General features: G+C 48.5%; 4 protein-coding genes across 4 annotated transcripts; 2 read left to right on the forward strand and 2 right to left on the reverse strand.

Annotated features, from left to right (window-relative positions):
- The first annotated feature begins 499 nt into the window (after window positions 1–499).
- On the forward strand, window positions 500–4,073 carry Hydr1 (phospholipase Hydr1). The gene is made up of 4 exons (XM_068770279.1): window positions 500–718; window positions 812–981; window positions 1,822–2,516; window positions 3,235–4,073. The coding sequence occupies exons 1-4, from the start codon at window positions 623–625 to the stop codon at window positions 3,468–3,470; spliced, it is 1,197 nt and encodes a 398-aa protein (XP_068626380.1). The 5' UTR covers window positions 500–622; the 3' UTR covers window positions 3,471–4,073.
- Window positions 4,074–4,387: 314 nt separating this feature from the next.
- On the reverse strand, window positions 4,388–6,706 carry LOC137926616 (uncharacterized). The gene is made up of 5 exons (XM_068770282.1): window positions 6,513–6,706; window positions 6,253–6,431; window positions 5,463–5,559; window positions 4,811–4,969; window positions 4,388–4,729 (listed from the first exon to the last, which is right to left on the reverse strand). Exons 1-5 carry the CDS (start codon window positions 6,583–6,585, stop codon window positions 4,500–4,502), a joined length of 738 nt encoding a protein of 245 aa, XP_068626383.1. The 5' UTR covers window positions 6,586–6,706; the 3' UTR covers window positions 4,388–4,499.
- On the forward strand, window positions 6,671–9,272 carry LOC137926615 (leucine carboxyl methyltransferase 1). Its single transcript, XM_068770281.1, has 3 exons — window positions 6,671–7,304; window positions 7,748–7,931; window positions 8,465–9,272. Exons 1-3 carry the CDS (start codon window positions 7,086–7,088, stop codon window positions 9,016–9,018), a joined length of 957 nt encoding a protein of 318 aa, XP_068626382.1. The 5' UTR covers window positions 6,671–7,085; the 3' UTR covers window positions 9,019–9,272.
- Window positions 8,329–12,719, reverse strand: IntS9 (integrator complex subunit 9). Its single transcript, XM_068770277.1, has 6 exons — window positions 12,679–12,719; window positions 12,436–12,560; window positions 12,069–12,260; window positions 11,591–11,793; window positions 10,643–11,511; window positions 8,329–10,133 (listed from the first exon to the last, which is right to left on the reverse strand). Exons 2-6 carry the CDS (start codon window positions 12,442–12,444, stop codon window positions 9,451–9,453), a joined length of 1,956 nt encoding a protein of 651 aa, XP_068626378.1. The 5' UTR covers window positions 12,445–12,560; window positions 12,679–12,719; the 3' UTR covers window positions 8,329–9,450.
- Window positions 12,720–13,408: the final 689 nt, after the last annotated feature.

Consider the following 13,408-nt stretch of genomic DNA (forward strand, 5'->3'; position numbering starts at 1 on the left):
AGACATATTTAATCTTATGATTTCTAGACCGTTTACAAAATTGTAAATGTATTAGAAAATAAGAGATTCGGAGGGTCGGAGACGTTTTCTATCTTATATCCTTGTTCACTGTGTCTACGGATAAAAATACCGACATTTGTCATTGATCTATTCGAATACTGCTATCGTTATAGAATACAAATATAATATAGTTATAGAATCTCTGAATAGCGAGCAAAGTGGAAGGAGAACAGGCGATTTCGCACATTCAAATATACTTATCACTGATAGTTCAAGCCGGTCATGAACAAACTTTTATTTAAATCACTATTAATAATTAAACCTATAGGTTCCTCTAATTTGAAGCTTTTGTTATAACATCTACGATGAGATATTATTTCAACGATATGTCGACGATTCACAATTTTTTCGAAAAATCTAAGTTGTTTCCAAACGTTTTAACTTCTGAATTTAGATGTGACATAACTGTTGCGAATTCAGTGACATGATGTCCATGACAACAGGATGACATTCCTAGAAATGACGTGAAAGTGTAAACATCTTTGTACAGATTTTTTTGTTAAAAATGTTGATTTTATTTTATAACTGTTAATTGTATATATATTTAAGCAAAAAGGTAGAAATGTTTACATATTTCTGGGAGGTAAAGAAGGAGGTGCTGGTGTGCGCGTCGCTGTCGGTATTATACTTGACATATTATCTCGTGGAGGCAGTCAAGGTACAATGCATTATCCGTCGATTTGCGATATGACGGTGGCGCGGCCACTTCCGGCGCATTCGGTGACTAAACAGTGTGTTCTGGACGTTCTAGAAACCTATATTAATTTGCCGCAAGGGCGAGTTCCGGCAGCTACTGGAGGAGCGCGTACCCATCTTAAGCGAGTATTACTGGCCCACGCCGTGGTGCGTGGAGTCGCGGCTGCAGACCGTGCTGGGCTCCGTACTGCGCTCGCTGCTGCTGCCGCCGCTGCGCTTCCGACGGTAGGCCTGCTCAAGCACGTACCATCTCGCAAATCGCCGCCCCCGCGACCCTTATGTCTGATGGGGTTTCAGGCATGCTTTGTTTATAGGACATTTATGTAGTATTTTTGAGCAAGTGAGTCAAAAACTATTTTCTAGATAAAAGGATAATTAATTACTCATTTCGTTAAATAATAATCATAGTTAAAATTCTCCATATAAAACATTTATATAAGTCAAAACTTATGTTAAATTAAAAAAATGCTAAAATCTAACTTCTCCCTATTAATAGCTTGTATATTTTTTTAACATTAGGTTGTTGTAAGACATGTAAAATTATGTAATAGCACAGTATTTTGTTCCTTTTTGTGTTTTGTTTGCTATAATCTTGCCAAAATAAAATTTCTAGCTCGCCTTATAGCTGCTGTATGTATTAAAATTGTAATTGTTATGTTGTCGGTGAGCAACAGGATCTTCACTCCTTGGCATAAGACAATAGGTTGTGTTGTGTATACATACTCTGCTAGAAACATTTTTGTGTGGATTATTACATTCAAGAATTTCTGGGATTGGGACCCTTAGATAGTACTAATGTAAATATATTTAACTAACAATTTTATTTTAAAGTTTATCTGGTTTAGTTAGTTACATTAACATATCATAACTTGTTGTCTAAGGCTTCATGCATTCTTATGCACTAGTCACACTATAGTACTCATGCAATAATGTTGGAGAAGTGTTGCTGGAGGTGTGCAAACACTGGTTCTGGTGGCTGCTACTGTGACCATGTTATCAGTTCTCGAGTGTTTACTAAGCAATTTCTGTGTGAGTTGTGTGATGTGAATAGTAAATAATGAACAGGGAAGTGCTGCAGCTGTCGGACGGCGGGCAGGTGGCGCTGGACTGGCTAGAGCGGGAGGGCGAGGGAGAGGCGCGTGCCGTGCTGCTCGTGCTGCCCGGGCTGAACGGCGACGCCAGCGCGGAGTACGTGCGGTGTCTGGCGGGCGCCGCGCGCCGGCTGCGGGCCGCGCTGGTGGTATTCAACAACCGCGGGCAGGGCGGGTTGCCGCTGAGCACGCCGCGCCTGTACTCGGCCGTGAGCCACGAGGACGTGGCGGAGGTAGTGGCGGCAGTGGCGGCGCGCGGCGCGCCCGTTGTGGCGGCGGGCGTGTCACTGGGCGGGCTGTTGCTGGGCCGCTATCTGGCGGAGTGTGGCGAGCGCGCGCAGCTGGTGGCGGCGCTTGTAGTGTCGTCGCCACTGGACGTGGAGAAGGGGTCGCAGTGCATGGAGCGCTGGGGGCTGAACGCAGCTTTGTCGTGGCACATGGCGCGGCGGCTGCGCGGCACGGTGCGCGCGCGTCTCCCTGCCTGCGAGGCGCGCGTGCGTGGCTGCCGCTCGCTGCGCGCCTTTGACGCCGCCTTCACCGCGCCGCATTTCGGGTTCGCCTCGCCCGACGCTTACTACCGCGCCGCTTCGCTGCGCGCGCGCCTGCTGGCCGTGCGCCGCCCACTATTGTGCCTCTGCGCCGCCGACGACCCCTTCCAGCCGCTCGACGGTCAGTCCGCGCGCACCCCAGCATTATCACTCACACCCCAAACTTGACCTCATGTAACTTTTCGGGTGTTAGGTACGTTGCATAAACAATCGGAGAGATATGCCCCGGAAACCCTGCCGTCCAATTCAACTCAACAACAGTTGTCGAGTGGATGATAACAGCGGACCGTGCGCATGCACCGCCGGGTAGCTTGTGTCAGCACATTGTGACAGCTGATGCACTTTTGCAATTTAATATTTTCACTCAGGTTGTCTTAGACGTAAAACTTTGTTCCGACCTCGCCCTCTGGTCAAACACTGCCGCTTCGTAGATTAGAAATGTCTGTACGACGGCCGCCTGGGACCGGGCATTTATCAAACTGACTTATCTTCGGAGAGCAAACCAAGTGCATCCAGTGACATCAAAGTGAGACATACCGCCCAGCAGAATCGGAACCGAATCGTATTATAATGTTAAAGTATCTCGATACAGCAAAAGTAACTGTCTATTTCCATTTCCATTCTATTACAAATATTCTTGTCTTGTATTTAATCCAATTATCGAGGAGCGCGTCTTCGTTGACGTGTCCTCCGCGGTCTGTCCTGCTCGTACATCCTGATTATTCAAATCGCTCATTAACTATTATTTGACATGTTCATCTGCTTACATTGCTGCAATTTTATAGTACCGCTATGTTGTAGGTAATCATCAGCGTAATTTATTGTGCGTGTGTCCGCAGCGCTGCCGCTGCGCGAGGCGGCCTGCTGCGAGCGCGTCGCGCTGTGTGTGACGGCGCGAGGCGGCCACATCGGCTTCCTGGAGGGCTGGTGGCCCGCGCGCGCCGCGCACCAGCAGTACGTGGCGCGCCTCGCGCACCAGTACTTCGCGGCGCTGCTGCCGCCCGACGAGGCGCCGGCCGCCGACCCCGACGCCTGCCCCGTCTCCCCCGCAGCGCCCGCCACCGCCTCCTCCTAGCGCCCCCCACACTAACACTCGTTGCAGCTTATTGAACATTAACCAACATGATGGCGACGTCATTCCGCTACTTGCGCACTCGAGGTGAGGAGGTGTCGCCGCGGGTGCGCGCGCACAGTGCGCTCACTAACACACATTCACGCACACACACACACGCACAGGCGCGTTGTCCACTACTGAGTAATTATAGTTTGCGGTGCTACGAATTAACCATAAAGTTGTGTGATCGGTAGTTATTAAATTTATATGTAATGATGATAATGATATTAAAAGGGCGGGCGGGCGGGCGCCGGTGTCCTGCTGGACGCTACCTGCAGTATTATGTTACGGAGTCTGTGATGTGCGTTATTCGTTAAATATTTTAAAAGTTGTTTTCGCCGCCGCGCGGAGTCCTGTTGTTTTGTTGCGCGGGCGCGTTGCGTTCGCTTCGTTACGTTGAAATATCGGTAATATTATGTTTGTTAGAGCAATTCATGTGTGGAGAGCATACATTGTATTTACATGTTGTCGTCCAAAGAGATAATAATGTTAGTCTGTGCCGCGCCGGCCGCACATCCGACACTTTGTATCTTTGTATACCGACCAATAAACTCATCGAACTGACTGCGCGCGTTTCATTTCCTCGGCCGGGGCTCCGGCCGCGGACGCCACAAGTTGAAGCACAACGACTCGTGCAAGTTACAATGCGATGCAAGGGAGATTGGTTTATCAGTCATATAATATAAATATATCTTTCCCTGCTCACAGTCGTGACGGCGATGCTGGACAGGTTATTGGCGTGTAGTGGTCGACTTCTGTGAGACCGTCGTGGTTCAAACAGAGGCTTACAAACAGAACAGGGGACAGAACCCGCCGGCAAACGACGCCATCATTACTAACGGTGTGTCCCTACCACAAGCGTAACTTCAAAAAAGTCATAACGGTAAAACAGTTGTTTATTTTGAGTAATAATGCTGTAACGAGTCAACGTATGAGCCGTGTCGTGCCGGTGTTATCTAAAAGCGAGTGCGACGGCGTGGGCAGGTGCGCTCAGGCGCGGCGTGCGCGCGCGTCCCGCTCCAGCGTGCGGCAGAAGGCGGCCACGAGCTGTTCGGCGCGCGCACGGCGCAGGTCGTCGTGCGGCTCGGCGCGCAGCTCGCCTGCCAGCGCGGCCAGTACGCCCAGCGCTTCTGCGAACGCTTCCGCGCGTTCCACCGCGCGCTCCTCCTCGCCCTCCTCGTCCTGATCCACGCCTTCGCCCTCCGACGAGTCCTCGTCGTCTGAAGAAAGCAAGAGCGCGCTTAGCACGATGAGCTGACTGTTTGAGCCTTAAACACCCCGTGGCACTCCGCGACACGTACCGAGCGGGCAGGCGCCGGCGCCGCTGCGTCGCAAGCCGGGCCAAACATGCGCGTGCAGCGCGGCACGCGCGCGCTCCAGCCCTGCCTCGCCCGGCTCCGCAGCCTCGTGCAGCGCCACCACCTCGTAGCGAGCGCGCAGCCCCCACGTCAGCATGGCCTCTGCACGAGCATGTTACTGTGATGTCGCGGTTCAAAACCAATCTACGGAATTGTGCGGGTTTCTTTTTAAATGTCGTCTACCACATGACGACTCAAATAAAATCCACGTAAATGTGAACGAGACAAGTGGTGGCCACGTAACAAATATTGGAAGCTCGGTAACCGTGCGCTGGTCACGCTGCTCTTTTCTCCTCCAAGATAGCGAGGCCGAGTGAGCGGCAGTCTCTGCAGATGTGTGATGAGTAAAATTGTTATAATGATGAGTCTGACAGGCTCAGTGTAGGGTTTTAATAAAACAATCCGACATAGTGTAAACAGATTTCAGGCCTCCCAACAGTCTCACTTAGGATAGGATTCCATTCACACATGCCTAAGGAGAGACTTCATTTGGAGGCCTTGATATGTGGTATGGGATAATTTTTTGTCTATTGGCAAAAAATTAAAAAATAATTGCACAAGTTAAGGCGCTTATGGGTGTGGGTGCCGCACTCACCAGTGGGTTGCGTGGCATCTAGCAATGCCAGGCGCACGGCGCCGCGCCGCAGTGAGCCCGCGGCACGCTCTACACGTGCCCCCGCCGTGCGCTCGCCCTCCACACCGACAACACAGACTTTGATTAATAAATAAAAATAATGATTGATAATTAATAATATACAAGCACATTTTTAAGCAGTTACCTTGTTTAATCTAGACTACAATACTATTGCTCCATTTATAATCAGGGGGCCATGCATACTTCTCAGTTCTTTCTGTTAGAAGTATACTGTATACTTATGTCCGATTTGGCTTGCCATTTAAGATAAGAACTGATCTGGTACAGTATTGACAGGGTTATTACTGATGTCCTAACAGTTCAATGCTAGCCAAATCTCAAAAATTATCAAGCCTTATTTATAATAATTTATTAATCTCTCAATATATTTATAATAAACATAGTTTGCATGATATTTAAAATTTTGTATAAATTAAAAAACATTGTTTTACAATGGCGTAAATTACGCGTGTCAAACTTATGGACTGCTGGCCCTTGTTGAACATTTTTGCAGCTCAATCAATATTACCGTTGGGTGTTGGGTCAATTTTGAAAGAAGTCTGGGTCAATAAAATTCTTTTCAAAATGGGAAAGACAGACAAGAGATGTCAAGTATCAGGATGTAAACAATTTAAGTTTATTTATATGAACATATACTTTTAATCATTTCTGTGGGGGCTCAAAACATTGTTTAACATTCTGCTATTGCACTGAACTGTTATATTGAATGATTGTATATATCTATTCTCACTTCGCTTTCTGTGAGATAAATGACATGTGCGTCGGCGGTTACGGCCGGGAGCGCGTCGGCGGGCCCATCGGGGCACGGCAGCAGGCGCACGTCGGCCTCGTAGTACTTGTTCTGCAGCCGCCATACGCGCTCGCTCCCAGCCTCCTTTGAATTGTCGGCAACAGGATTATCTACGAGATCTGCAAGCGAGGCTCCTTTAGAACTATAATATAGTTTTATTTTTATTACCAAATTATTTACAAAAGATTTATTACGTGTACCTGATATAATCTTGTCAGCTGCAGCATTGTCAGCAGCGCTGACTATAATTACTGGCAAATTATTCGACGACATGTTGTTTGTTTCAGGGACATTTAATTCATCCACGAATATTGCTGTTTAGAGCTTAAATTTTATAATAAAATCCTAACAATAACAAACAAACATATCGATGGTCTTTGACAATGACATTAGTTTATTTGACGTCTGTATCGGCACTTGCCAGGTCATTATGAACAGATTTATTTTAGTAGCGACTGTGCCAAGAAATTAAAAATATTAGTCAAAATACAATGTCTCCAGCACAACATGACAAGCCATGTGCCGTCGCTGCCGCCGCGCTAGCCTTACGCAGGGATAATATAAACGTAACGCAATCTGTGAAATTAAATTGTCTGTCAGTGTCAATGTCACATTATTTTAGAAGATGAACTCTGCGCTGAGAAAAATATTTTGATTAAACAGTTTTCGCCAAAAGTAATCTGTGGAAACCAGCCCTGTTTGTTTTGGAATAGAAAAGCGTTATGGTATTTTAATACCGGGCACAGTTAGCGAGCGCGCTACGAAGCACGAAGATGAACAAGATAATGTCGTGGAGCGCTGAGGACGAGGCCATCATCGCCACCAACACGGACGCGACGGAGTGCAAGCGCTGCGCGGTGGAGCTCGGCTACTGGAAGGACGACTACATCGCGCACTTCGCGAAGCGCGCCGACAGGAAAGCGCCAGAGATCAACCGCGGCTACTACGCGCGCGTTAAGGCCATGGAGATGTTCATCCACCAATTTCTAGAGGTGTGTTCACATTCTCACCCGTGCACTGAACAGCGAACATTCCATCTCGTTTTATTTATTTATATTGTCTAATATTATTTACTTTCACTTTTTCATTGGTAAGCCGGGGTCTATCATTAGAGATGTTAAAACCTGCTAAAACACTTTGATTACATTCGGCAGGGGCGCGCTGTATTAAACGAGTAGCCCTCTCTCTATCTTTACTGATTTGTACTGGGATATTTCTAATTGCAAGGACTGCACTCAAAATACTTCTTTGTTGTATACTACGGATTTCAAGTTAAAAGTGCTGGTTGCTAGCAAATCGAGTGGGCCAAAAAAGAATTCAGTTTAAAGTGAAAAGTACAGAATTTGTAATGTAAATATTTTTAGAATATAATTTCTTCCACATCAGGTTTAGATACTCAGTAGCTGAATCATTACATAATTGTTTTGGCCTGCAGCGCTGTGGCACTAAGTGCCAGATCATCAACTTGGGCTGTGGGTTTGACACACTGTATTGGAGGTTGAAAGATACAACACAGGCTGTTGGAAACTTTATTGAACTAGACTTCCCGTCGGTAACAGCAAAGAAATCTCACATAATCAAAAGAAACAAGCAGCTGCTTGAGAAGATCTGTAATGAAGGTAAGAACAATATAATATGATAATTTTTTGAGGAGTATCCTCATGTACAGCCTTCATCCCAAATGTTTATATTCCATATTCCCTCTTTTTTTAAATGTAACTTAAATAAATAAAATACATATTTAAAGACATATTTAAAAAAACAAATGTAACATTTTATTAAGGGGGGGTATATGAACATTGTGTTGAGGTTGTCTTGAGGCTTCGATCAGCACAACACTTAATTTCCACAGAGACCTCTCACTCTGTTATGTTCCTTTTGTTGAGAATCAAGTGATATTTGTCACCTGAGTAGGCATAGAAAACTCTGACTTGCTATCTTGTCAACGCACACCAGGAACAGGGAATGTGAAAACAGGAAACTAATAATACGACCTTAAAAAATTCAATTGGCTTTTATTTAAAGTTTTTATTGGTCTCTACATTATAATGCACAACTGACACTAAAATTACATAGACTCGCCTTCTGGGTAAATGGCGTGGGCATACTTCAGGCAGTAGTTTAATAATGTTTATTGGCATTGTATTGGCAGATGGGGAGGTGATGATTCGGTCAGGCGATTTGCACTCGGATGGATACCATCTGTTGGGTTGCGACTTGCGCTGCTTGAACGAGGTGCGGCGGAAGTTGGAGGCGGGCGGCGCAACGCGCGAGGCGCCCGCGCTCTTGCTGGCCGAGTGCGTGCTGGTGTACCTGCGGCCCGACGCGGCGCGCGCGCTCCTGGAGCACCTGGCACAGGCTTTCCCGCGATGCGTACTGCTACTGTACGAACAGTGCAACCTGGCCGACAAGTTCGGTGAGGTGATGCTGCGCAACTTGAGCGCGCGGGGCTGCGAGCTGGCCGGCGAGCGCCACTGCCGCTCACCGGCCGCGCAGGAGCAGCGCCTGCGCGAAGCGGGCTTCGACAACGTGCGCTCGTGGGACATGGACACCGTGTGGCGCGCACTGCCCGACGAGGACCGCGCGCGTGTCGAGGCGCTCGAGATGCTGGACGAGCGCGAGCTCCTGTACCAGCTTAACTCGCACTACGCGCTCACCGTGGCCACGCGTGGCGACCTCTTCGCCGACCTCGACCTCAATGCCTAGGCGCCCGGCCGCCCCACGCACAATTACGTAAGCTCGCCCCCGTCGGTCCGCGCTGCCCTTCTATACGCGAGTGCGTGGCAACTTAGTGCGTGGCCGCACCGCGCTCGGGTTGAATTTTGTTGTAAAATTTGTGGTCTCTACTGTCCGCGTAATGTTCTGGAGCTAGACGAGCGTCCGCGCGCCCGGTCCCTGTACTTAGCTCTTTTATCATTACTTCTTAAGTGTTAAATATTTATTTATGATATAAATGCTGTATTAACTCTAATTCCGTCGTTTTATTGTTCAAACCCTACCTTCCCCCGTCGGTCCGCCGAACTCTTCTACTACGGGTCGCGGCGAGGAACGTGCGCCGTGGCGACAGTTTGCAGGTGTGAATGAAACGACGCTAGTGGTGTTGGCGAGGGTTTATTTAGGAGTGGGCATGCGGGTGCACTAGACGTGCGGCGTGCAGGCGGTGATCGCGCGGCGCAGCGCCTGGCGCACGTCGGCACGACCCTCGCAGAAGACATGAGTTGCGTGACGCTCGACGTGCAGCAGCGTGTCGTGGCGCGGCAGGTGCACGATGCAGCCGTCCGCGCCCGCCTCCACGCGCGCTTCGCCCAGTCCCTCGCGCGCCAGCTCGCGCAGCAGCGCCGCAACGTCGGGCGCACCCAGCGCCACGCCCGCCGGCGCCACGCGCGCGTCCGGCGCCACCAGCTCCAGGCGCGCGTCCCGCAGCGTGAGCGCTGCGGCCAGCGGAGCGCCTCGCAGCCCGCCGCGTAGTTCGCGTGGCGCCGCGCTGGCCGCCAAGGCGCCGCACACCAGCCCGCGCGCACACCTTCGCTTCACGGCTAGCTGGCGCGCCGCTCCGCGCCGTATTACCGCCACGGGCACGTCGGCGATCACGTGCGGCCGCGTGCCCGCCGTCGACCCCGCCCCAGCAGCCGCCCCCGCACCTGCAGCGCCGCCCGTGGGTGCCGCGTACTGCTCGGGCAGCGCCAGCTCGCGCGGCCTCAGCTCGCGCACCAGCTTGTTGGCTTGCGCGTAGTTAAGCGACGTGTCGATCGGACAGTGGAACGCCTTCATGCTCAGCGGCTGAAATGGCGCTAGGGCTTCCAGATACGGGAAGTCTGGCTCTGTGAATAGATATACCACGATGTAGCATTGACGCCCAAAATATCTCAAAGAGTAATGGAGACAACTATCAATTTATTAAGAAACACCAGGCTGTGCACATAAGTTAAAAATATATTAAAATTAGCCAGATCATTAATGCTTCTGTTACGTGTTCCTTTGTAGGTGAATAAACATTTACATGAAATGTTTACAACAAGCTACAAAGAAAAAAAAAAGATCAAATATGAAGAGAAAAATGAGCGCACGTGAGAGGAAACATTTACAACTTTAAACACGAGAGTACTTAATGTGAAAATGTTTCTTCCGGCGCACAAGAAATAAATTCATTAGAAATCTGTCATCATCAATTAATCTGTCATGGGTATATTGAATTAATAAGACGGTTTCTGAAAGCTATACGTGAGAAACATTTTTCGATATGCATTGCAAACAATGTCGAAAAGAAAAGTTCTGTGGCTGTGGTGTCGTTTGGGCGGTGTGAACGTTTGATAGCACGGGGAGCACTTGCCGGTGAAGATGACGGCGTGCGCGGGGTTGTTGGCCCACAGCTCAACAAGGTGCACGGCGGCGCCGAAGCGTAGGCTGGGGTGTCCGCAGAAGACGACGCATGGCTGTCGGAAGTCGGCGCTGAAGGCGTCGTCGTGCAGGGAGCGCGCGTGGCGCAGCCGGCCAGCGCGGGCCAACGCTGCGTGCGGGAATGGCTCGTCGGGCACGTAGACGCGCGCCTGCTTGCCGGCCGACACCCACTCCGCCAGGATGTTACTGTACGCTAGCGAGGAGTCGGCCACCGGCGACACCACGTACAGCGGCACGTGCGCCAGCCCCGCGCCCTCCAGGTGCGCCGAAAGGCACTCTAGCAGGTCGTACAGCACGCCCGACGGGTACACGGGTAACAGCACGGAGCCGCCGCCGCGCAGCGTGACAGCCGCGTGCACGCACAGGTCTCCCAGCATGTGGTCAGGGTTGTGCGCCGGGGTCTGCGTGAGCGCGGCCAGCAGTAGCACGTCGGCGCCGCGCAACGCCGCCTGGTTGATAGGGCGCGGGTGCGTGGTGAGCGTGCTGGAGCCGCTGACGTAGGCAAACTTTTCGTGCGGCGTGCGTAGCACCCAGTTGGCGGAGCCCAGGCAGAAGCCGGAGCTGACGGGAGTAGCGTCTAGCGCCCCGTACAACGGCACGCGCTCGTCGTAGCCTACGACGCGCACGCGTGCCAGCGCCCGGGCTAGAGCTGCAGGCCCGTAGAGGCGGCGCCAAGCGCGCGGGCGCGCCGCATGTGCCAAAGGCGCGGGTAGCACGTGCAACAGCTCCTTCCAGCGCCGCGCCGCTGCGCCGGTGCCACCGGCCGCGGCCAGCCACGCGCTGAGCTCCTCCAGGTAGAACCTGCACCGCACAAGCACCAAGTGCTCTGTACAAACTGCTTGCCACTGATATGTGTTGCCCCCAATTCCATAATACTTACCTTCCGATTTGCAGGGTAGGCTCCGTGGCATACACCTGCCCCTTGAAGCCTGTGTCTTCGGTGATAAAAGGCAGTGCCATCATACAGGTATAATTGGAGATGAGAATTACATCTAGCTGAGAGAAATCCACTACTTTGTCCAGTGGTGGACAGAACTCTGGAATGCTGTCCACAAATACTCGCCCGCAGCATTCTTTTAGTTCCTATTAATGCCAAAAAATCTTAAGTGTCAGGTTGATGATATATGCAAAAGCATGGCATCATTTATGAATCCATACTGCAAGTACTAATCATAAAATTTACTAGCATTGTTATTTCTTTATTGAAATTTCTTACTGTTAGGTTTGTTTGAACCTATGTAAAACCCAAAACTAGGTGTTTTTTAAATGTAACAAGTTTATGAACTTAGAATAAAGAGAAAGCAACATAATCTTAAATTATTACACTTAAATTTTAATGTAGGTAGGGGCTTTCTTACCCCTTCCAGAAGAGGATCGTTAACATGTGGTGGGGTGTAGTTGGGCAGGGAGGCGAGGCGGGTGCTGGGCACCGGCGGCAATGGTAAGAAACTCAGTATGGAGTGTGCAGATAACCCACAGTCCAGCATTATCATCAGCTCCTTGAATGACAGCACAAAGCAAGGCTTTGCTGCGTCACTGCTCAAACAATACTGTAACAAACGCACAGCGCGTTTACCTATAGCACCAACCTTCTCATAAACAATATAAGCCGTTGAAGATGCACTAAGACAAAGTAATGGAAATTTGGCCAATAATTCAATAACATTTCATTTTACTAGGAACTAAGAGATAGTTGAGCTGTAAGAAATTAAATAATAAACTCACCAATTTCATTTTGAATTTTCCTTAATACAAGAAACCTAAAAACTCCTTTTATAGTGCACCAACAACGCGTTTGAGATTCTTTTGCATGATATATGGCCAATAAAATGAACCTCTTCTTAAAACTTCTGAAATAAATAATGATGCAACTCGATCTAAATATTTATCTATGAAATAAACTTAATATTATACATATAATTGCTTATTTAGAGCGGTAAAAAAACCATTATTATTGTGCGAAGTTACCGTTTGTTGTGGCCGCTCAGCTGTCAATGTCACTAACGCTGCCGCACTGACAGTTCGGTTTTACTTGCGATCGTTCTTTAGTCTATAGTTTTCAAAGGTGTACACCATTTGGATATTATGAAATAAATCAATATAATTGTAATCAAATCTGTATGTGTATTTTTTCGGTTAAATCCAAGAAGTTTTGGCAATTTAAATATTTAAAAAACAAAACTTAAAAACGATGGAAATTATTTTAAAACAATAACCTCAACATTAATTTAAAAGTACTGAATTGTATATTTTTCACCGTAGTCGTTTTTTAAAACCTATTTAAATATTTTGCTTACAGCTATATCTTCCTATTTTAATGATTTCCATCTTAATCGTTTTAAAGTCCAATAGACAATGAATAGTCTTGCGAGCTTGCTGGCTCTGTTTTGCTGAAATAACCAAACACCTAGCAAGTTTTTAAAAATATTTTTAAACGCTAAAAATATAGTTTTTATACAAAATACGCGAAAGTCGTATACTTTATTTTACAGAACAACTCCAAAGCTGGGCAAAAAGGCTGGCCATTCAACGCTGTAGAATTAAGATTTACAGCGTCTACCGAAGAATGGCCATACGGATTGTACGCGGAGGCGGCGACAATCCTGGAAGATTCCCCCTCCCGAAACCAAAAAAAGGCATATTATTACACTAAAGTATTAATACTTTTGAAATAAACTGTTGACCAGTAAACAAAGTA

The sequence above is a fragment of the Battus philenor genome, unplaced genomic scaffold (genome assembly GCF_028537555.1).
Source record: "Battus philenor isolate CCGP_79_NKW_IND1 unplaced genomic scaffold, ilBatPhil1.0.hap1 SCAF_3, whole genome shotgun sequence".
NCBI lineage: Eukaryota > Metazoa > Arthropoda > Insecta > Lepidoptera > Papilionidae > Battus > Battus philenor.

What these genes read in the sequence shown, in the direction of transcription:
- Hydr1 (XM_068770279.1), top strand. Translation starts at nt 623, where the DNA reads ATGTTTACATATTTCTGGGAGGTAAAGAAGGAGGTGCTGGTGTGCGCG. An exon ending in CCGCCGCTGCGCTTCCGACG is followed by an intron (nt 982 to 1,821) that starts GTAGGCCTGCTC and finishes AATAATGAACAG; the next exon opens with GGAAGTGCTGCAGCTGTCGG. An exon ending in CCCCTTCCAGCCGCTCGACG is followed by an intron (nt 2,517 to 3,234) that starts GTCAGTCCGCGC and finishes GTGTGTCCGCAG; the next exon opens with CGCTGCCGCTGCGCGAGGCG.
- LOC137926616 (XM_068770282.1), bottom strand. Translation starts at nt 6,585, where the DNA reads ATGTCGTCGAATAATTTGCCAGTAATTATAGTCAGCGCTGCTGACAAT. An exon ending in AGATGCCACGCAACCCACTG is followed by an intron (nt 4,970 to 5,462) that starts GTGAGTGCGGCA and finishes ATGCTCGTGCAG; the next exon opens with AGGCCATGCTGACGTGGGGG. An exon ending in CGCCGGCGCCTGCCCGCTCG is followed by an intron (nt 4,730 to 4,810) that starts GTACGTGTCGCG and finishes TGCTTTCTTCAG; the next exon opens with ACGACGAGGACTCGTCGGAG.
- LOC137926615 (XM_068770281.1), top strand. Translation starts at nt 7,086, where the DNA reads ATGAACAAGATAATGTCGTGGAGCGCTGAGGACGAGGCCATCATCGCC. An exon ending in TCATCCACCAATTTCTAGAG is followed by an intron (nt 7,305 to 7,747) that starts GTGTGTTCACAT and finishes TTTGGCCTGCAG; the next exon opens with CGCTGTGGCACTAAGTGCCA. An exon ending in TGAGAAGATCTGTAATGAAG is followed by an intron (nt 7,932 to 8,464) that starts GTAAGAACAATA and finishes TTGTATTGGCAG; the next exon opens with ATGGGGAGGTGATGATTCGG.
- IntS9 (XM_068770277.1), bottom strand. An exon ending in ACGATCCTCTTCTGGAAGGG is followed by an intron (nt 11,794 to 12,068) that starts GTAAGAAAGCCC and finishes TGGCATTAATAG; the next exon opens with GAACTAAAAGAATGCTGCGG. An exon ending in GCACGCCGTCATCTTCACCG is followed by an intron (nt 10,134 to 10,642) that starts GCAAGTGCTCCC and finishes ATCTATTCACAG; the next exon opens with AGCCAGACTTCCCGTATCTG.